The following is a 22924-nucleotide window of genomic DNA, read 5'->3' as shown; positions in this document are numbered from 1 at the left end:
AATCATAAACAATCTTGAGAGATTTCAGATAGTAAATCCAAAAAGGAACAAAGTTGGAAAATTCAGAATTTCTATTTTTAAAATGTGCTTGCATTTGCCATAATAAAATAGTCTGGTACTGAAGGGGGCTGGAAAGACAGACGAAAGAACCCAAAATTCGCTTTCATACATGGGAAGATGATTTCCTAGAAAGTCATCAAAACCATGCAATATAGAAAGGACAGTCTTTTCAATTAAAAGATGTTGACTAACTAGATACTTATATGACAGACAAAAATAAACTTTGGAACCAACTGGTGGTATACACCAATGATTCCAGTACTCTGGGCTGAGGCAGAAGGATTGAGAGTTCAAGGCCAGGCTGGGCTACAAATCAGTCCTCCATCTCAAAAATTATATAAAAAAAAATTAACTTAAAGTGGATTGAAGACCCAAATAAATGTAAGACTAAACTAAAAATTACAAAACACAAAATTCTTGGTAAAAATTGTTCATGTCATTGAATGTGGCAAAACTCTTAGAAATGACATCAAAGCACAGAAATAGACAATTAGACATCATCCTGTTTTCAGTTGTCTGCTGATCATATGAAACAGCAGCACACAAGTGACCCACAGAGCTGGCCATTCCCCAAAATATATAAAGTTCTACAACTCAACAGTAACAAAGATCAGCAAAGTTTTTTTCAAAGATGGTATAGAAATTGCTGCTTAGCGTATGCAGAGATGCTTCTCTCCATCCCACTGGGGAGTGCAGATCACTAATGTGCACGTGCAGCAGAGTTGGACTTATGAGGTATTTAAACAGAAGGTAGGCATTGGGAAGGGATGTGTTGGTAGGAGGCCTGGAGAAGTTGGGGGAAAGTAGGGGTGGGTGTTATCATATTTCATTGCATACATGCTTCAAATTCTCAAAGAATTAAAAAATAATGAGAGTGACATTATTTTTAATTTACTAAAAATAATGAAAAGGTGAAGTATCTCATGTAGATAGTTTGCAAATACTCTAAAAGAAACATTAGACTCACCATAGGACAACATAAGACCTAGCCACATTTCTCCTAGATAGACATCTAAAGGAAGCAAAAGTGAGTGAATATTCTATTACTTGAGCTAACAACCATGGAAGTCAAATGATAGTTACAATCTGAAGAGGAAGGGTGATGCTCAGAGACAAAGAGAAACCCCTGTGTGGTAGTGCAGTGCTGAGAGTCTGGTATTAGGAGCTGGCATAGAATAGTTGATTCTGCAGGTTGTGAAAGGATGTTAGAGGCTAGGACAGGCCTCCTGACAGAGGGAGTGCGTGTGACCTGGAGTCTAGCTCCTGCCTGGGTTTTCGGAAGCTGAAGGTTCGACAGTGGCTAGTGGGTGAGGACTGGAGAGGCAGAAAGGGACTGGAAGGTATATAAACTGGTTTAGAACCCTGGGTATAGCATGTGTGTGAGAAGGTGACAGGTTTCAGAGAGAAAGTATAGTTTACTACATATTTTATTTAGATTGCAGTGCGTAGGTGTGTGGGCAGTGGGCATAAAATTAATGATTTGCCACAGCAGTGCTGAGGTTGAGGCTTGCCATCAAACTAGGTTGGCATTGGGAGGCTGTCTGAAAGCCACTGGTAAGTAGAAGAGATTTGAAGGGCAGGAGAGTATTAACTAGGTCCCTAGGCTGTTCCTCATTCAGATCCTGGGGAGGGGGGTTGTTGTTGTTGTTGTTGGTGGTGGTGGTGGTGGTGGTGGTGTTGTTGTTGTTGTTGTTGTTGGTGGTGGTGGTGGTGTTGTTGTTGTTGGTGGTGGTGTTGTTGTTGTTGTTGGTGGTGGTGGTGTTGTTGTTGTTGTTGGTGGTGGTGGTGTTGTTGTTGTTGGTGGTGGTGTTGTTGTTGTTGTTGGTGGTGGTGGTGGTGTTGTTGTTGTTGGTGGTGGTGTTGTTGTTGTTGTTGTTGGTGGTGGTGTTGTTGTTGTTGTTGGTGTTGTTGTTGTTGTTGTTGTTGGTGGTGGTGTTGTTGTTGGTGGTGTTGTTGTTGTTGTTGGTGGTGGTGGTGGTGGTGTTGTTGTTGTTGGTGGTGTTGTTGTTGTTGTTGTTGGTGGTGGTGTTGTTGTTGTTGTTGTTTAGGCTCTAAATACATGAGCCTGTATATTATCAATACAGATTAAATAAACAAAAGGTCAGAAGGAATTAGAGGTAGAAAGCTTAATGAATGTTTCACAGTCTCATTATTTTTGTTCTATCTCTAATTGCGCTAATTTCTTGCTTTTATAGACCCACCCAGGTGAAGTGGCAGCTGATGGTAGCCAGCTGTTTTAGAAGAAGTGGTAAATGTTTGACTTTTTCCATTTCTTATTTAGTGTCTTTTCCTTTGGGTAATTATGATTATAAACATGTTCCAGTTGAATGCTTATTATTAAACATTAGCTTTCTAAATAGCTACACATAATTGAATCACATATTAAAAACATAATAATTACTACATACAGAAAAAGCTTTGCTTACAGCATGGGCATGGCGTGTTTTGGTTTTGTTTGGGACAAGGACAGGGGCTTGGCACTGGGTTTGAATTAAGAGCAAGCCTGGGTACACCCAGCCTTCAAGGTAGAACTAATGTGTTCCGGTAACTCCCCTAAAAACGGGTTGTTTCCCCAAGATAACCCCAAAATGATCTTTTTATATTAGTTTCTATTTCCATTTTCTGCCTGAGTGAGTCTTAATTCAGAACTGGAACAGTGGGAACTATATATAATTACAACAAAGGTCACTAGGGCAGAGGTTCATGCTTCTTTCTGTTCTAATGGTGCCTTTAGCTTAGAATGCCAGAGATTCAAATAGGAGGTCAGTGTGAAAAACTTTATAAACCCTCCCATAAACCATAAAATGCCCAGGAGAAGATAGCCAGTCTACAGGAAGCTTAGGATGAGGTTGTTACTGTTCGCCTGTGTGTGGAGGTTTCCTGATACCTGTCAGTGTCTTCAGGGTGGCCCTGACATACATTTCAGACTTAGTGGGGCCCTAAAGCAGGCGCTGGAAGGCTCCCTCTTTCACATTACCATGGCTCCTGTCAGAGTTTGACTGTGAGGTGCACATTTATTTGTACAGGACCACTGAGCCACACCCCAAGCTCTGAGTGGATCTTAATATTCACCTTTGAATTATTTCTGTTGAGAAGTAAAAACTGAATTCCAACCATTTCTTTCTACTTCAACCTTTTTTCAAGTTTGTTTGTTTTTATTTATTTTTTTGAGCCTGGTCTTGCTGTGTAAGCCTGGCTGGCCTGACACTCACTGTGCTGTCAGGCTGGCCTCTCCTGAGCAGCAGTCCTCCAATGTCTGCTTCCGAGTGCTGAGATACAGGATGAAACATCACGCTCACATTAGTCATATATTTTCTCCCAGAAATTATTCAAGACTGATGAATACCTTCTGCTAACCCATTAAAGTATGCCGATACTTTGGATTAGAATCAAAATTTTTATTAAATGTAATAAGATTTCTATAACTCTATATAGCTAGCTACTATATTTTCCTGTTTCTTTATTTACAGGTAACTACCAAAAGGCATTAGATACTTACAAAGAGATTCACAGGAAATTTCCAGAGAATGTTGAATGTAAGTGACCTTACATTTTATAACTTTGAAGGCAAGGAACACGTTCCGTGTTCTACTAGATAATGAAATTTGCTATAGTAGTTGTATGTATAAATGGTCCTCAGTTGTGACATGTATGTTTATAGTTTTTATTTGGTCAGGAAATTTGACTCCATAAGTATACATTTTTATAGAATTTAGTTGTTGATGTGTTTAAGTATAGTAACTCATTCTGTTTATTATTAAGCAAATCTACATCTCAAGCTTGTATGATAAGGTTTAAGAACAGATTTGGGGGAAAGTAGCTGTAGCACCATTGGCAGGTACTTGCCTGTCGTGAACATGCACAGCAACTAAAACCACATCTGCTGACACAAGCTTGTAGTCTCAATGCAGAAGTTCAGAGTTCAAGGTCATCCTCGTGTACCTGAGTTCATAGAGACAGTGATGTTTTATAGGGAAGGCATTTGTAGGATTTTTAATGGAGTATGGATAGATAGACATACAGACAGATAATGTGTGCCACAGTGTGCATGTACAGACCATCCATATGTCCCCTCCTGTTGTGCTGTGGATTTGAAACCTTTCACAGTGATAGTGAAGGAACTATGAAGTCTAGTCTAAGAAAAGTAGGAAATAGCCACATTCGTCCACTTGCACGTCACCACTAAACTGTCAGTTTCATCCTGAGTTGCCTTGGGGTCAAACAAAAGCAGAAAATCATAGTCCACTTAGAATTTTTATTACTTCTGTTAAAAATCAACGAGCAATTGCTTGAGAGGAAGTCTCTTCATTCATGGTAATGATAGTCGTTAGAGTTGTGGGAGATATTGAGAACAGTTCTGTATCAGAGCGAGCATCTTTGAAAAGCCTTTTGTCCTCAAAAATAATAAACACATGCAGCCTGTTACAGCGAACACACTTCCCTCCTGAGCCCAGGTTTCTCTTGGTGCAGCCTGATCCAAGGAATAGGAAAGTCTCAGCCCGGTTCTTGTAAGAGCAGCACTGCAGAGAGTTGGAGCTGGCTAACGCTGATCAGAAGTAGGCTCACCACTTCAGGCAGACACCAGTGAGGAGGGGCCGAAGGGCACTCGCCTGCAGAGCCCTTAACAGTGCAGACTCTCGCTCCTCCTTCAAAGGCTGTTTAGGTTCGCAGTGGAGCCAGGCATATATTTTCTGTTCCTGTTTAAATACCTTTCACTGTGGTCCAGGCACATGAGGGACCCCTCAGGAGCCAGAGGTCCAGGATTGTAAATGAAAGTAATATATGGTTGATTGAGGGGGTCCCTGCAGGTATCAGATGGGAGAGTCTAATGCCAGGCAGGTCATTGTCAGCATATTTAAAACACAGTGCAATTTGGGAAATGTTTCCAGGCATCGATCAGTCCAATTCCAGGTTTTCAATAAAGCTTAGAAAGGAGGAGTCTGGGATAATCATTCTGGGGAATTTGGGTGAGGTCTGTCATGTTCACTTTATTCTCCACAGATAGCAAAAAGGTCACCAGATCCTTAACAAAATCCACTCCAGGTTTCTTCACAGGAAAATGGGTGTTTTATCTTCTACAAGAAACACCTGTGTATTTAATATTCCTGGTTTCTCTAGTGATCTGTGAGCCCAACAGTTGATCCTGGAGTACAGGGCATTCAGCAAGTTGCATAAGCAGATGCTTGGACTCTACCTATTTTATTTTTTCTTTATAGAGTGTTTTAAGAGTTTCCTTAAAAATTAAATTAATAATTATGTACATATAAGAAATATCTAAGATGACTTTTGTCTACATAATTTTCAAAACAAGTGGGATCAATGGACTATCATAACTGGGGCCTTAGTTAGGGAAATTTGTGGAATGTTATCTGAAGCAGAAACATTTTCTGGTGAATACAACAATACTGCTTCTCAGGGAACTGCATACATGAAAGCAAACATCTATACACACAAAATAAGAAAATTTCTAAACTTAAAAATTGGCCTATTTAACAGCCTTACAGATGATACCATGCATTTCAGAGGGCAGCTACCAAAACTGTTATAGGTTTTATTTGTTTAAATTGAGTCTTCTGTAGCCCACTCAAGTCTAGAACTTACTATATAACTCAGCCTTTGAACTAGTCATTTTTATTTTTCATAAATTGCCTCTAAGCTGCTCTTCTGAGGCAGGGCAGAAGAGAGAGAGAGACATTGGTGTATCATTCACAAGGCATAAACTACCCTTGCATTATGAACTGCTAACGTGATGTGTATACAGGTGACTTATGTAGTAATTTTGACCTGGCACTGAGGAAAAAACATGTAGAAGTTACCAGCCAGAAACCACTGATCTTAGAAAGTCACTGGGGAAGTAGAGGCAAACAGAAGAGCAGCAGGCATGAAATGTGAGTGCTTTGGAATGTGTAGTCTAGGGAACTTCTTCTTTAAGGACGGAAGTAGTGGCCATTTGTTGGCTGCAGGGAATGTCGCAGTATAAAGAAACTGCAGATGTGCCACAGAAGCGCAGCTATGAAAACCAGTATCTGTGGAAATGCAGTCGCCCGTAGACAGTGGACACGCTAATTCTGACAAGAGCTGGCACACTTACACAAGAGGACTGAAGGATCAGCTGAAGTAGGACACTGACCTGCATGTGGAGCAGAACAGGACCAAGGAAGACCACAGTCTTCTCTGTTGGCAAATGGAGTCTGGGTAAATCTCTCCTCATCTGAGTATCAGAAAGAAGAGAAAGAGCAGCATGGAGCAATGGAAAGTACAGTTTACCAAGGAAATATAAACAAATCCATAGGATTCAATCATAGTATGAATTAATAATTGTATTGCTAATATAGTATATTAGTAATCAATAATAAACTGGTGTTGTTAATCTGTTGGCTGATAATTTAATGAAAGAGGTAAAGTTGTTATAGGAACCAGAAGAGGATCTGAAGAAGTAGCTGTCCCTCTGTCTCAGAAACAGGAAGTTAGAGACCAAGCTGGAAAGACAACGGGATGGCACAAACAAAGTGAGACTGGAAGAGTGCTCACAAGAAAGGCTCATGCGGAAACTAGAGATATGGGAGAATTAAAGTCACGTGGTCAGAAAACTGGGAGTTGTTTGTAGAGACAACAAAAGATACAGACTGTAAGAATTGATAAAGAAGGCAAGAGAGGGCTGAAGAGATGGATGGCTCAAAGGGTAAAGGCATGAGCCTGATACCTCAGTTTAATACACCTACTCCAACACACACACACACACAATTTAAATAATAATGATTTTAAAGTTATACACACATGTTCAGTTGAGACCAAAGAAAAGAAAAAAAAAAGAAAGAAAAAAGAAAAGGGCTATCAAGAGACAATCTAATTGAAGGATGTTGCCAATGAGTAAACCTGAACAATAGCAATGAGAGCAGAAATCAAGTTACGGAACAAGAAAAGAGTCCAGAACAGAAAAGAACTCATCTACAAAGAAAGCCAGAGACAGGTAAATACCAACAGTAGCACAGTCTACCTCTGCATGTGAACTCAACTGAACCATGGTCTTAGAAGCTTAGGACCTAGTAAATGTGCTCCTCTCACTCCTTGGAGAAGCAAAAGACTGGCTTAAAACTTAATTTGAAAGTTCACTAGAAAGGAAAAAAAAAAAGAAAAGAAAGGAGCTCAAATGGGAATTTTTTCTGTGTTTAATCAAATGAAGATAGAAATTAATTTAGCATCTATCTAACAGTTATAAAGTATAATTTTGATGGCAGTGTGGTAAGGGGAGAAACATGCTGCACACTTCCTTAGTCTAAGGCTGGCAAGAAGTGTGGTTTAAGCCTGGCAGGATGGTAGGTGCCTGCAGCCCCAGCATTACTGAAGGAAGCTAGACAGACGCTTGAGCATCGTAGTGAGAGCAGGCGAGAGAATACAAGCCTGTATTCTGATAGAGAAAACCATGAGAGTGCCAGCACCTCCTGCTGAGTGGTACTCCACTCCTGTGGAAAGGATGCTCTGACTCAGAGAACTGATGTTGCCATTGGAAGGCTCCTGGGAGCTGGAATTGAGTTCCTACCAGGAGCCTGAGTGGTTGAAAATTTGGATTCATGGAATCTTCTGCTTTGTAACTCATCCCAAGGAATAGGCATATTTGGAACTACTTTTTCCAATTAAATAAATAGAATTTCAGCATATCGTTGGATATCTTTCAGGTATTAGAAACTATTTTTTAGAGATGAGAAATATAACTTGGTAGAATACGTGCCGAGCAACCAAGGAGCTGAGAGTTTGATCCCCGGCGTTGCTGGAGCCGGGCATAGTGAATTGTAGGCCACACTGCAGTGCATGAGCCCTGTGCCAAAAACAAAACTAGCTTTTAACTTAGCTTTGCCTATTCTCTTGATAACTGACAATAGAGTACAAAAAATACCTAAAATGTTTAGGTTTTCTGGGAGTAGAGAAGACATGATTAACTTTCATTTTTCTTGATACCTTTACATATTTTATAAATATTCTACCATAGCCTGCATTGCTGAGTGAAACAAGTTACTTTGAAATGACACAGAAAAATCTCAAAGTATCGAGACAACAAACGGTAGAAGTCTTATTAATTAATTTTATTCTCATTAGTTAGAAAGAAAATCATTTTGGTTGTTTGTTTTGTTCTGTTTTTAATTCACTCTTTGTGTCTTAAAGCTTTTTTATTTTGAGACAGGGTCTTACTCAGTTCAGGCTGACCTGAAACTGGCAGCCCTCCTGCCTCAGCCTCTCAGTTCTGGGATTATAGATGTAAACCGCCACACTTTATCTAATTTTGCTAATTTTATTAGTGTAATCTTAAATCCAGATGCAAACACTAACACACACAACAACAATAGCTGCAGTGAAGCAGGTTTGATGGCTCCTGCCTGTAATCTCAGCTCTGGAGATAAAGACACAGGCCAGAGGTTCGGGCCACCCTAAGCTACCTAGCAAGTTTGAGGCCAGCCTGGGATATAAGAGACCACTTGTCTCTAAATAAATAAATAAACCATTTGTGTAAACACAACTAAACATGTTGTGTGAAATGTATGTGATTACTGTTTCTTTTTTTTTTTTTTTTTGCTTTGATTTGTTGTCACTTTCTCTTTTTTCTCATTTATTTATTAGATACTCTGTATTTACATTTGAGTTGTTATCCCTTTCCCTCTGCCCTGCTCTCATCCCCCCTCCCCCTCCATTTGCCTTCACAAAGGTGCACTCCCTTCTAATCTCCCTCTCTAACCCATTGCCTTGGCATTCCTCTACATTGGGAAAACATACCCTCCCTGGACCAAAAGCTTCTTCTCACACTGATGCCAGACACTGTGGGATCTTCAGATACATATGCAACTGGATCAATAGGTCTCTCAGTGTAAGCACAAAGGTTGGCATTTTATTCCATGGAGTTGTGGAGGGTTTGGTTGGTGATAATGTTGTTCTTCCCATGAGGTTACAACCCTTTCAGTTCCTTCAGACCTTTCTTTAGCAACCTCATTGGTGTCACCAAGTTCAATCTGATGGTTAGCTGCAAACATGCTCAGCTGTATCTGTATGACTAACATAGTCCTTGAGGAGGCATCTCTATCTGGTTCCTGCCAGTAAGTACTTCTTGGCATCAGCTATAGTGCTTAGATTTGGTGGCTGCATTATGTGGTGGATCCTTAGGTGAGGTGACTTCCGAATTATCTTTTCTTAAATCCCTATTCCTCTATTTGACCTTGCATTTCCTCCTGTGAATGTTTTGTTCTCCTTTCTGAGAAGGACTGGGGCATTCCCATTTTGGTCTTTCTTCTTTTTGAGTTTCATAATGTCTTTGTGAATTGTTTCTAGGGTATTCAGAGCTTTCTGGGGCTAGTATCTGCTTATCAGTGAGTGCTTACCTTGTGTGTTCTTTTGTGAATGGGTTACCTCACTCAGGATGATAGTCTCTAGTTCCTTCCATTTGCCTATGAATTTCATGAAGTCATGGTTTCTAATAACTGAATACTACTCCTTTGTGTAAATGTACCACACTTTCTGTATCCATTCCTCTGTTGAAGGACATCTAGGTTCTTTCTAGTCTGGCTATTATAAATAAAGATGCAATAAACATGGTAGAACATGTATCCTTATTATATGTTGGATTGGGGTATATGCCCACGAGTGGAATAACTGGGTCTTCAGGTAGTACTATGTCCAATTTTTCTGAGGAACTGCCAGACTGATTTCCAGAGTGGTTGTACCAGCTTACAACCCCACCAACAGTGGAGGAGTGTTCCATTTTCTCCACATCCTCGACAGCATGTAATGTCATCCGAGTTTTTGATCATAGACATTCTAACTGGTGTGAGGTAGAATCTCAGTGTTGTTTTGATTTGCATTTCCTTGAAGACTAAGGATGTTGAGCATTTCTTTAGGTGTTTTTCAGCCATTCGATATTCCTCACTTGAGAATTCTTTGTTTACCTCTGTACCTCATTTTTTAATAGGATTATTTGATTCTCTAGAGTCTACCTTCTTGAGTTCCTTATATATATTGGATACTAGACCTCTATCAGATATAGGATTGGCAAAGATCCTTTCCTAATCTGTTGGCTGTCGTTTTGTCTTCTTGACAGTGTCCTTAGCCTTACAGAAGCTTTGCAATATCTTGAGGTCCCATTTGTTGATTCTTGATCTTTGAGCATAAGCCATTGGTATTCTGTTCAGGAAACTTTCCCCTGTGTTTGTGTGTTCTAAGCTTTCCCCCACTTTCTCTTCTTATAGTTTCATTGTACCTTGTTTTATGTGGAGGTCTTTGATCCACTTGCACTTGAGCTTTGTACAAGGAGATAAGGTTCTATTTTCATTCTTCTGTATGCTGACTGCCAGTTGAACCAGCACCATTTGTTGAAGAGGCTGTCCTTTTTCCATTGAATGTTTTTAGCTCCTTTGTCAAAGATCAAGTGACCATAGATGTGTGGGTTCATTTCTGGGTCTTCAATTCTGTTCTATTGATGTAACTGCCTATCTCTGTACCAATACCATGCAGTTTTTTTTTTTTTTTTAAATCACAATTGTTTTGTAATGTATCTTGAGATCAGGGATGGTGATTCTCCCAGAAATGTTTTTATTGTTGAGAATAGATTTCACTATTCTAGGTTTATTGTTATTCCAGATGATTTTGCAAATTGCTCTTTCCAACTCTATGAATAATTGAGATGGAATTTTGATGGGGATTGCATTGAATCTGTAGATTGCTTTTGGCAATGTGGCCATTTTTACAGTGTTGATCCTTCCAATCCATGAGCATGGGAGATCTTTTCATCTTCTTAGATTAATTTCTTTCTTCAGTCTTGAAGTTCTTTCATACAGATCCTTCACTTGCTTAGTTAGGGTCACCCCAAGGTATTTTATAGTCTTTGGTTATGTTGTGCTTTTATTTTCATTAAGTTCTTTTTTTTTTTTCTTTCTTCCTTGACCATATTATCATTGAGCAGAGCATTGTTCATCTTCCATATGTATGTGGGCTTTTTGTTGGTTTTGTTGTTATTAAAGACAAGCCTTAGTCCATGGTGATCTGATAGGATGCATGGGAGTATTTTAGTCTTCTTGTATCTGTTGAGGCCTGTTTTGTGACCGACTATATGGTCAGTTTTGGAGAAGGTACCATGAGGTGCTGAGAAGAAGGTACATTCTTTTGTTTTAGGATGAAATGTCCTGTAGATGTCTATTAATTCCAATTGGTTCATAACCTCTGCTAGTTTCACTGTGTCTTTGTTCAGTTTCTGCCTCTATGATGTGGCCATTAATGAGAGTAGGATGTTGAAGTCTTCCACTATTATTGTGTGTGTGGTACAATATATGCTTTGAACTTTAGTAGGATTTCTTTTTTTTTTTAAACTTTATTTTAAAAAACAAAGATAAAAGAAAAAAATTTTTAAACATTTTTGCATACATGTATACAAATACAATTGTGTCAGTGCTTGGCCTTTTTTTTTTTTTCTTTTTTTTAAGGTTTGATACTCTGCATTAAGGTGTTACTAGTTACAATGAGCAAAAAGTACATGTAAAACAGGGTGTAACCCGGAATTAGTCAATGTTTTCTTGGTGTGTAAAGATTGAGCATGACGTTTTTGTTTTGTTTTGTTTTGTTTTCTTTTTTACTTGAACTTCACACAGTCTGTTAGTTGTTTCTGGGGTAGTCCGAGCCTCTGGGGTTAGCATCCCACTATCAGTGACTGCATATTATGTCTGTTCTTTTGTGACTGGGTTATCTCACTCAGAATGATATTCTCTAGATGCAGCCATTTTCTTAAGAATTTGGTTAAGTCATTGTTTCTGATGGCTGAGTAGTATTCCATTGTGTAAATGTACCACAATTTTTGTATCCATTCATCTACTGAAGGACATCTGGGTTCTTTCCAGCTTCTGGCTATTATAAATAGAGCTGCTATGAACATTGTGGTGCATGTGTCTTTGTTGTATATTGGAGTAGTAGGATTTTTTTTATGGTTGTGGGTGCCCTTGTATTTGGAGCATAGATGTTCAAGATTGAGAGTTCATCTTGATAGATTTTTTTCCTGTGGTGTGTAAAAAATGTCCTTCCTTATCTGTCTTGATAACTTCTGGTTGAAAATCTTATTCATTATTAGAATGACTACTCCAGCTTGTTTCTTGGGGCCATTTGCTTGGAAGGTTTTTTTCCCAGCCATTTACTCTGAGTTAGTGTCTGTCTTTGTTTCTGAGATGTTTCCTGTATGCAGCAAAATGCTGGATCCTGTTTATGTATCCAGTCTGATAGTATATGTCTTTTTATTGGGGGAATCGAGGAAGAACTATTAAGGAATAGTGATTTTTTTTCCTGTTATTTTTTTGTTAGAGGTAGAATTATGTTTGTGTGCTTTTCTTATTTTGGTTTTCTTGCATGATTATTTTCTTGCTTTTTCTAGGGTGTAGTTTCCCTCCTTGTGTTGGATTTTTTTCATCTATTATTCTTTGCAGGGCAGGATTTGTGGACAGATACTGTGTAAATTTGGTTTTGTCCTGGAATATCTTGGTTTCTCCATCTATAGTAATTTAGAGCTTTGTTGGATATAGTAACCTGGCTGGCATTCGTGTTCTTTTACGGTCTGTATGACGTCTGTCCGGGGTCTTCTAGCTTTCATAGTCTCTGTTGAGAAGTCTGGTGTAATTCTGATTGTTCTGCCTTTGTGTGTTACTTGTCCTTTTTCCCTTACAGCTTTTAGGATTATTTCTTTGTTTTGACTATTCAATGTTTTGAGTATTATGTGTTGGGAGGAGTTTCTTTTATGGTCCAATCTATTTGGAGTTCTGTAGGTTTCTTGTATGTTCATGGTCATCTCATTCTTAAAGTTAGGGAAGTTTTCTTCTATGATTTTGTTGAAGATATTTACTGTCCCTTTTAGTTGGGAATCTTTGCCCTTTTCTACACCTATTATTCTTAGGTTTGGTGTTCTCATTGTGTCCTGGATTTCCTGATGTTTTGGGTTAGGAGTTTTTTGGTTTTTGCATTTTCTCTGACTGCTGTGTGAATGTTTTCTATGTTGTGTTCTGTTCCTGATATCTTCTCTTCCATCTCTTGTAGTCTGTTGGTGATGTTTGCGTTTATGATTCCTGATTTCTTTCTTAGGTTTTATATCTCCAGAGTTTTTTCTTTTTGTGTTTTCTTTTTTGTTTCTATTTCCATTTTCTATTCCTTCATCTGTTTAGTTGTTTTTTTCCTGTAGCTCTTTGAGTGATTTTTGTGTTTCTTCTTTAAGGGCTTCTATTTGTTTATGTGTGTTCTCCTGTAATTGTTTAAGGGAGTTATCCATGAGATTTTCGAAGATCTACATCATCATCATGAAGTATGATTTCAAGTAAGTCTTGTTTTTCTGGTGTGTTTGGCAATCCACTGCTTGCTGTTGTGGGAGAACTGGGTTCTGATCTTGCCAGATTGTCTTGGTTTTTATTGCTTAGGTTCTTTTGCTTTCCTCTTGCCATCTTGTTGTCTGTGATCGTAGGTGATCTTGTTGTCCCTGACTGGAGCCTGTCTCTCCTGTGGCTCTGAGGGCCTGTGGGCTCAGAAAGCAGATTGCTTTTGGGTGTTTGGCTCTTTGAGGCAGGCAGTGAGTTCTGATGGCAGTGACTCCTTTCTGTCTCCATGGGCTCAGGTGGGAGAGCTTTTTTGGGAGCTCAGCCATTTGCAGGTGGGTCCAGAGTCTTGATGGAATCACTGGGCCCTCTCACTGAGCTAGAAAGTACCTGATCCCAGAGTGCACCACCCTCTTTGCCCTCCGAGATCACCAGTCATTCTCTCTCGGACAGGCGGTTAGGGTATGTGGCAAGCTTCGGGCTTATTGTGGACTCAGACAGAAGAGCGCTTGCAAGGCTGTTCTGAGGGCTCAGCTGTCTGCTGGCAGATCCTGAGTCTTGATGGCGGTCACCCAGCCCTCTTGTGATTACTGTTTCATGCAGTGGAGTGATGAACACACAGAAATTCCAGGAATGGAGGTGTGGGATGGATGGGAAGAGAGCACACAGGCAGAGGCAAAGTGTGTAGATGTTCTAGTTCCTCACCTTGCTATCAGTTCACAGGTGTACACGGCTCTCTCTTGTGTAATTATCTTATACATACTTGATATTGGCTTCAAGCCTGACTATAAAGTATATGTTTTTTATGTGTACATTAGTGGTTAAAAGAATTAATTTAAAAGCAGTAAAAAGAACATTTACTGGTAGTATCACCATCTTCATGTTTGCCTGTGCAGCCTGTTTTGTATCCAAGTCTCATGCGTCTTTCCATGTTAAGTATGTATCTCTCATTGGCACATTGTCAGTTGTTAGAGCTGAGTTCTCATCCAGTGATCTCCTTGTACCTTGCTCTTTTTGTGGTCTGGTACCTACAAGGAAGTCAGTTCTCTCACGTCTAGAGATTGCAAGATATAGTTATAGGTTTGGGGTGGGGTAGGGGTTAAGAGAAGTTCTCGATGTGTAGCCCTGGCTCTTCTGGAAGTCACTCTATAGACCAGACTGCCTCGAGCTCAGAGACCTGCCTGTGTCTGGTGGTATTAAAGGTGTGTATTACCACACCCGGCTATGATCTAAGAGAAAATGAAGTGCTGTTCATGACAAGCCTCTCTGCCAAAAGGCCAAGATTGCTGATTTGTAGAATTGAACCTGCTCTATGCAGCTTTCCTTTCTTAAATTTATTTTTTTAAATTTAGGTTTGCGTTTCTTGGTTCGTCTCTGCACAGATATTGGATTAAAAGAAGTTCAAGAATATGCCACAAAACTCAAGAGGTTGGAAAAAATGAAAGAGATGCGGGAACAGGTATCTCATATAGGCCAGAAACTACTGTCTCTTAATTTTCAAAATGTCAGCCTGCTGTAGCTGGATTGCACAGGCTAGGAACTTACATCAGAAGGCAGAGTTGGAATTTTATTCAGCTGTAACAAACAATGAAATTCCAACAAAAGCTGGAAAACGAATGGATCTGGAAATATAATATTAAGTAAGGCAACTCAAACTCAGAAAGACAGAACTCACATATTCTCTTTCATAAGTATATCCCAGCCTGTGTCTGGGGTGTGTGTGTGTGTGTGTGTGTGTGTGTGTGTGTGTGTGTGTATTTGTAAATCAAAACCTGGCAAGGAGGGTAAAAATGAGTGCTGAGGACAGATGGAGGTGGCCATAAGGACACGTGAACCATGCGAGAGGTGGTTGGGGGCACAAGTGGAGGATGGAGGGTAGCAGTGTCTGAGAGGCGAGAGGAAGAAGAATTGACTAAAACACTGACATGCTGTCTACATTGTGTGTGCCATTTTTCAAAACAAGGCATCTTAGAAGCCAACACAACTTTAGCTGGCAAACTGAAATCTGAGAATGATTCGTGTATAGTCACTTGAGCAAACATTTCCATTTAGACCAGTGTGCTTTTACCATTTGAATGACAGCTGTTTCCTTGTCGAGTAATGATAAAGTGAAACAGAATTTAAAGCAGCGGTGCAGAGCTGGAGCTGCGCACAGGTCCTGGGTTCAGGTCCCCGCATCACTTGCACTCTAGGTCTGAAGTCTGGTCTCTGCAGGGCAGGCTCAGTGGACTAATGGATACATAGATGCCATTTTCCACAAGATGGAGTAACTTAGTAATTGGGAAATTTGATTTTTATTGGGGAGAACTGTGTCCCATGAAAACCTGTCACTTTCTGTGGCATCAGCACTTCCTTTCTTAGGGGTCAGTGTGGTGGAGCCCCATGCAGCAAGCGCCATGCGGGCAAATCTTAGAACATTTCTGCAGCTGGTGAAACGGCACTTTCCACTTTCCCATAGAACCTTCTCCTACATTGGAGCCTCGAACATTTAGGTTGCATATAAGTTTTTAATATTTGCCTTTCATCATTCTTAAAGCTAATATTGGTATATTAAAATAAAACCCTTTGTTTGTTTTTTCAAGACAAGGTTTCACTATGTAACTCTGAACTCACTATGTAGGCTGGCCTTGAACTCATAAAGATCCTCTTGCCTCTGCCTTCCTACTGCTGAGATTAAAGGCTCATGCCACCATGCCCAGCTAGAAATATATTTCTAAGTGACGAATAATGTAGTGGCAAATAACTTGTTTCAAAAATGCAATCGTCCTGGCTTTAGAAAAGGTCTGATGCCACACATTCTTGCAGAGTGTGGCTGGTTGTCTTTGCTTCTAGGGTGTGACTGATCTCTTGTATAAATATTATAAGCAAACTCATTTTGCTTTAAAAGTCTTTAAAATATCAGACTGGTATGTATTTGCTAAGCTAGGGTATACTGTTAAAAACTACTGTACTGGCTAATCTCTGCTCTGTACCAAATGTTAATGAAGTTACATAACCGTGACACATAAACCATTGTAAGAATACATTTAAATGATTATGATTGTCGTTATGTATTTAACAAGAACCCAGAAAGTGTATACTTAAACAAAGCACATTTTGGGATTGAATTCATTGTATGAGACCCCTTACATAGTACCATGGGTGCATGTGCAGACAGAGTCTCTGTATTGAACAAGATTCAGTTCCAAGTCCTTACAATCCTGTAGTGAGCCCAAGCTTCCACGGATACAGTTGCTTATGCAGCCTCTGGCGCTGGTGCCTGGTTTCCTAGACTCCTAAGAAGAGTTTCTTCCCACCCCTCAGAAGTAGCCTCTTAGCTTCTTGGCGCTTCCTTTCGGAGACTTCATAAGCAGCTTTTATTTTTGAGACAGGGTTTGGCTATTTAACCCATCCTTACAGGTTATGTAGAACTCTGCAGCTCCTGCTAGCCTCAAAGTGGTGGCAATTTTTTTTTTTTTTAATTTTAAAAAGACACATTTATTCAGCATCATGATCAGACTATTACATTTAGCAATCTACAGCATGGGTAAAAAGGAGCTACAGTAAAACCCTTTGTTAGAATGCTTTACACTTTCCACACGACAGAAACTGAAATAACCTGTGATACAAAGAGTCACAAATAGAGTCCTGGAGTTCTTGCCCACATGTGTGTACTGTCTAAAACATGTCTTCTTTGTAGCAGATAGGCCTGTGTGGTGGCAATTCTTTTTCCTCAGTGTGCTGGAGCTGCGGGTGGGAGCCACTCCTCCAAGGCCACAGTGGCTTTAATGTAAGCGTAAGCTTTTGGAAGCACTGATTACAAAAGACCTCTGGGCATTTACCACTAATTTAATCCCATCTTTATGTGAAACTTGGTTGAATCAGTGTAGCTGATGTTCATGCATTGTTTCTGAGTCCTTCTGCCCCTGCTCCTCTGCCGTATTGCTGTCTCTCTAGAGTAGCAGGACTGTTTCTAAAATCTGGCTGACATCTCTGGACTAATATCCACAAGGACTAAAGAACTTGACTAAAGAAGTTTACTAAATGTAAATGAATTGAGATGACGTTTAACCTCCAGTTACTATACAGCCTTTTCGTTCCTCTTATTTTATGTATTTATTAAGTAGCTTTCACTCGTTTCCTGTGTAGACCTGGGCTATTTCATATTCATCTGTACTTTGAAAAATAAAGCGTTGTTTTTATGGTGAAAAAGAATGGTTTCTTCTGAGAAGGTATCCTGAAGGGGATTAGACCAATATTTGGCAAGCCTTGTCATCTGAAGGATACAATTGATCATATAAACTCTCTATCAGGGAAAATATTTAAACATCACAAGAACAAACTATTTGTACAGGACCATAAGATTAGTTTTAACCAATAAATATGTTCTTAATCTGCAGTTAATTCTTTCCTGTTTTGTTTTGTTTTTTGAGACAGGGTTTCTCTGTGTAACCCTGGCTGTTCTGGGACTCACTTTATAGATCACTCTGGCCTCCAGCTCAGAGATATGCCTGCCTCTGTCTCCTGAGTGCTGCCACAACACCCAGCTTGTGGTTAGTTCTTACCCTTCATAACTATTAACAGTTCGGTGCCTGTCGAGCCTCCTCAGACACTTCCTCACTGGCCTCATTGTAACCTGTGATGCCAGCTGTCAGTTAGACATCATCTGTCATTACAGCTTCTCCTTAGCATTTTACGATCCACCACTGATATACGCCAGTCTCTTATCAAAGAACACTAATCCCTCTTCAGCTTCTGTGAAACCTATTTGGCTCCCACAGACTCTGTCCCTGGCTCCTTTTCTTTCTCCCCCTCCACCTGTGATTCCATTCTTCAGTGTTTCTCCTTGCATCATACACTGAAGAAACATCTTCTGGGTGTTCTCTCACTTGGTTCAACTATCAACATGGAATGGAGGGGAGCAAAGTAAGAGAAAGGCTATAGAAATAGGAAGAAGAGCCGAAAAAGAAGAAGTGACTAGTGTGAACTCCTATTTCTTGAACAGTTGTTGGGGGTCCCATTTCAGTGTGTTGTTCTTAGATTGTGAGCCTGTGGGGCAGGGCTCTGCTTCCTGGCTTGTGTAAGGAAAATCTTGGTGTGATGTAAGAAGTCTGATTTCTTCCTACAGGAGAAGTCGACCAGAGATACTCTTTGCAATAGCCATGTGATTGAAATCAAAACTACTTTCATCACACTCAGATTTTACCTGAAACCGCTGGAAAATGCAGACCTGACCAAGTGCTGAGAAAGGATAGGAGGAAGGAGGGACCATCCATTTTTCTTCTGCTAACGAAGGGGTTTGGCATCAGGAAGGAAGAGCCAAAGCACAGAGCTTAGGTAACGAGCTTTTGAGTGACCCTAGCAGCTTTTCCATGTTTTTAGTAGCAGTTTTCCCTTGGTTAACTTTAGACTGGGCTAGACATTAGCTATAACCTTGGGGACTGGGCCTGTAGCTCAGAGCTGAGGTGCTACTAAGCACTCAATCCGTGTTAGCTAATTCAACTGTTGCAATGATCCTGTGATGTTAGAGACAATTGTGATTGACATTTCTTTTGGATGGGATACATAGGCCCACAGTGGCTACAGAGCTTTTTTCTAGGTTGCTTGCTCTGGTTTGCTCTTTTCCTCCCTCTTTCTTTTTTACCCCTAGTCCTGGACCATTGAGATTGGCTTTTTTTTTTCTTTTGTCAAAATAAGAGTGCTATCTCTTTTTCATATTATTCAAACAATGACATGTTTAAAATTCAGAGCTGGACCTAGGAGCTAATCCTAGCTACTCTGGTACCTGAGGCAGGAGGATGGCAAATTTGTGGCCAACCTGACAACTCAACAAGACTGTCTTAAATAATTAAGATAGGACTAGAGATACAGCTCAGCAGTTGAGCACTCTCCTGGTGTGTAAGTAGCTCTGAGTTCAATTCAATACCATGGGTGGGGCGTGGATCCAGACACATGACTTTTATGAATAATTCTGATTTACTAAGACAGGATCTCACACAGTTTCCCAAGGTGATCTCAAACCCACAGTCCTGCCTCTGCCGTCCCAGTGCTGACACTGCAGTCATGCGTCATTGTGATCTACTCTAAATAACTTTTCATTCAAACAAAATGTGTAAAGGGTGAAAATTACTCATACCACTTGCAGGGATCACTTAACATGTTTTATTTCCAGGCATTTCACAAATGCACATAAATATATATAATACATATATTCCTTTTTTTTTCTTCTTTTAGTTTCTCAAGACAGGGTTTCTCTGTGTAGCCCTAGCTGTTCTGGAACTCACTGTGTAGACCAGGCTGGCCTCAAACTCGAGATCTGCCTGCCTCTGCCTCCCTGGTGCTGGCATTAAAGGTATATATTCTTAAAGGGGGTGACCTTTAAAAAAATATGACCTTACAACTTTTAAGTTAGCCAGATAGCTTTGCTGATAACACCGGTGGCTGGCAAAGGCTGTGGGTTTTACTGTTTATCCCACTGTATGGCTGCTTCTCACTTAAGCACCTAGGAACTAAGAGCCTCATTGTCATGGCACGATGACTCCTTCCTTATCTACCCTCATTCCCCGCCTAAAATCAGTGTGACTCACTCTGAATTTTATTAACAAGCCTGTGTCTCCCAAGTGGCAAAAACATCACAATACTTTTTAACAAGCTGCTATTGTATTATTGAAGTGGAACCAGCCCTTGGCTGGATCCGAGGTTGGCCATGGAGCCTGGCAGGCCACATGGCCAGGCTGTCACTGTGGAGTCACTGAGCTTGGCTGCAGATTCTCATTTGCATCAACCCTTTGTAGTCGTTAATTTTTTTCAACCCCACTTTTAATGATGGTTCCTAAATGCGTTAGCCTCCCATCACCCACCAGAGGTAGTGAAAAAGAAACATTATTAGGATATGGGGAAAGCGGACCTGTTTAGAAATGGTTCTTTGGAGCAAATCCCATTTGTGTTTTCAGGAAATTAGCAATCCAGTTCATAGGTCAGCAGTGGGAGCTCAATCCATTCACCAGAAGGTCATGGTTATACCAGCAGTCTAGTTCAGAAGTGTCGGCATAGCAGCAGCAGTGGCATGACCAAGCAGAAACAGCCAGGCCTCAGTCAAATCAGCATGAGTCAGCAATAGAGACCAGAGCCATCTGGACACCAGAAGTTCTCAGCTGTGCCTTTCTCAACAAAGCAAAGATCAGTGAAAACTTGAGACCAAGAAGCATTGAAAAGCCACCTCTACAAGCAAGCCCCTCTTGATCAAAGGGGCCATTGAGTCCTATTTTCTCTCCAAACATCATGTATCCTCCACAGGTTTTGCCTTAGTATGAGACTGGATCAGCTGACATCATTCTGAACATTGGCCCAAGTCCGAAGAAGGGCAAGACAAATGGAGCTCAGCAATGAAGTGTAAGGCAGACCAGTACATGTGGGTCATTATCGAAGACTCCCTCATTACAAGGTTTTTCATGTGCTTGCTTTAGCAAAACATTTTTTCACCTGTTTCTGCTTCAGCAAAACGTTCCTTCACGGGTTTGCCACTGCAAAACACCACACGGCACAATTGACTTTCCAAAGATCCCTTAGGGTATCACTTCAACTCTTTTTACAGAATAATACTTTTGCACCTATTTCACTTTCACAGTTTAGTGCTCTTTCATCAGAAGACCAAGTGGGTGATGGGCTAGAAGGGAGCCTAACACATTTAGGAGCGTCATTAAAAGTGGGGTTGAGAAAAATTAACGACTGCAAAGAGTCGGTGTAAATGAGAATCTGCAGCCAAGCTCAGTGACTCCACAGTGGCAGCCTGGCCATGGTCTCTTTAAGCCTCTAACTCCACAAATTTTAGCTCTGCCCCATTATTATATTAATAAACTACTCACTCAACCTCATCTCAGTGGTGCCTGGACTCCTCCCCTTCACCCTGCTGGCTACCACTTTAGTGTATTCCGCTGTGATAGGGAGGGGCTGTCTTCCTCCACACAGCCTAGCAGCAGCGGCTGGATGGTTGGATAGCTCTGTAGCCTGGTTCTTCCTGAGCTCTTCCTGCTTTGTCTCTGCTCCACCTCTCACTTCACTCCCAGGCAGCCCTGGAATCCCTGAGGGTACACCAGAGTTGAATCTGTGGCCTGGTGGGATTGCTGTTGGCATGGCTGTGTCCCTGGGTGCTTTCCTCTGCATCTGCGGAGGAAGAATGTATTCACCTTAAGTTCTGTTGGCCAGACCTGTATCGAGTATGCAGTGGCAGACATGAAGAGCTAACCAAGACTTCACAGTTCCTTTTCTTTGAATCTCAGTATTGCCTTGGTGATTTGTATACAAAATCCTTGTCATAGCCTGTAAGTTGGCCCATTCCTTCTGGTGGGATTTGTTGAGTTTTAAAATGTGTGTGTGTGTGTGTGTGTGTGTGTGTGTGTGTGTGTGTGTGTGTGTTACAAAGAGAAAGAGTGAGAGCTGCAGGAGATACAATGTGCATGTGGCACAGTGTGTATGAAGGTCTGAGGACATCTTTCAAGAGTTGGCTTTGCCTCCACTGCATGTTTAGGGGTAAAACTCAGTGAGCATGCTTGCACAGCAAATGCGTTTATCTACTGAGCCATCTGGCCGGTATTTGTTGGATTCGAGTGTACATGGATGCTGATCTGGAAGTGAGGATGTTAGGGAAATCCTTGAGCTAGCAGAGACAAGTGGGGAGCCTCCAGGGACATGCATGCATCTCTGAATAGAAGAGCTGGAGGGAAACTACAAGTCTGGCAGGTGAGGAAGACAGCCACATGCCTAATGGGATGTGCCACCTCCAGTTCCTGTAGCAGGCAGGTGAAGAGGACAGAGAGCAGAGTTTTGTAGGCTTGGGCCAAGACTGACTATCTCGCTGGTGCCTTGCAGTGTCCATCTGTGTGGCTGGCCATTTCCTAGTGTCCTGGGAAGGAGGTGAGTCACAGAAGCAACAGAGGCTTAGGTTTCTCTTGGTGAGTGAGCCAGAAAGATGAATCAGACAAGGGCTGACCAAGGTGGGCCAGGAGTCTAAATGGACAGAGAAAGGAGACTTATGGTTGTTAGGAACATAGGAACAAACAAGGGAGTGGAAGGCTGTAGATGCGGATGGGGCAGCGTGGTGGGTAAAATAGTTTGGTGCTTGTAGAAGCTAGTTTCTTTCTAAGTGTCCTGTTCCAAGTGTCCTGAGCAGGATGCAAGAGCCATCTTCACATTTGATAGGGTGGCTCTGAAATTGGATATTGTGATGCTTACAGCACTGTTCTTTCTGGTATCTTTAGTTCTATTCCTAGTTTCCTCAAGGCTTTTCTCACGAAGGGATGTCAAATAATCTCAAAGGCCTTTCTGCATCCATTGAGGTAATCATGATTCAGAAATACTCAGTCTGCTTATATTATTATTGCATCTGCTGACCTGCTCTACATCCTTGCAAAGATGCCATCTTGGTTATGATGTATCATCTTTTTAATGTGTTCTTAAATTCAGTTTGCAGGTATTTTATTGAGAATGTTTATGCCTATGTTTATCAGTGAAATTGTTTCATAGTGTCCTCAATTTTTGGTTCTGTCCTTACCCAGAACCTAATACCT

At 40.8% G+C, this 22924-nt stretch overlaps 1 protein-coding gene across 1 annotated transcript in view; it reads left to right on the top strand.

Moving 5' to 3' along the window:
• Positions 1 to 22924, top strand: part of IFT88 (intraflagellar transport 88) — a 96917-nt gene that overhangs the window by 62023 nt on the left and 11970 nt on the right. The window contains exons 21-23 of the mRNA XM_080925949.1: positions 2256 to 2308; positions 3531 to 3596; positions 14732 to 14838. Of these exons, the coding sequence (XP_080782075.1) occupies positions 2256 to 2308; positions 3531 to 3596; positions 14732 to 14838 (226 nt within the window). The remainder of the gene's footprint in view (positions 1 to 2255; positions 2309 to 3530; positions 3597 to 14731; positions 14839 to 22924) is intronic.

Source organism: Micromys minutus (assembly GCF_963924665.1).
Source record: "Micromys minutus genome assembly, chromosome: 12".
Lineage (NCBI taxonomy): Eukaryota > Metazoa > Chordata > Mammalia > Rodentia > Muridae > Micromys > Micromys minutus.
The sequence above is the reverse complement of the archived record's forward strand: the minus strand, read 5'-3'. Positions and strand labels throughout refer to the sequence as shown.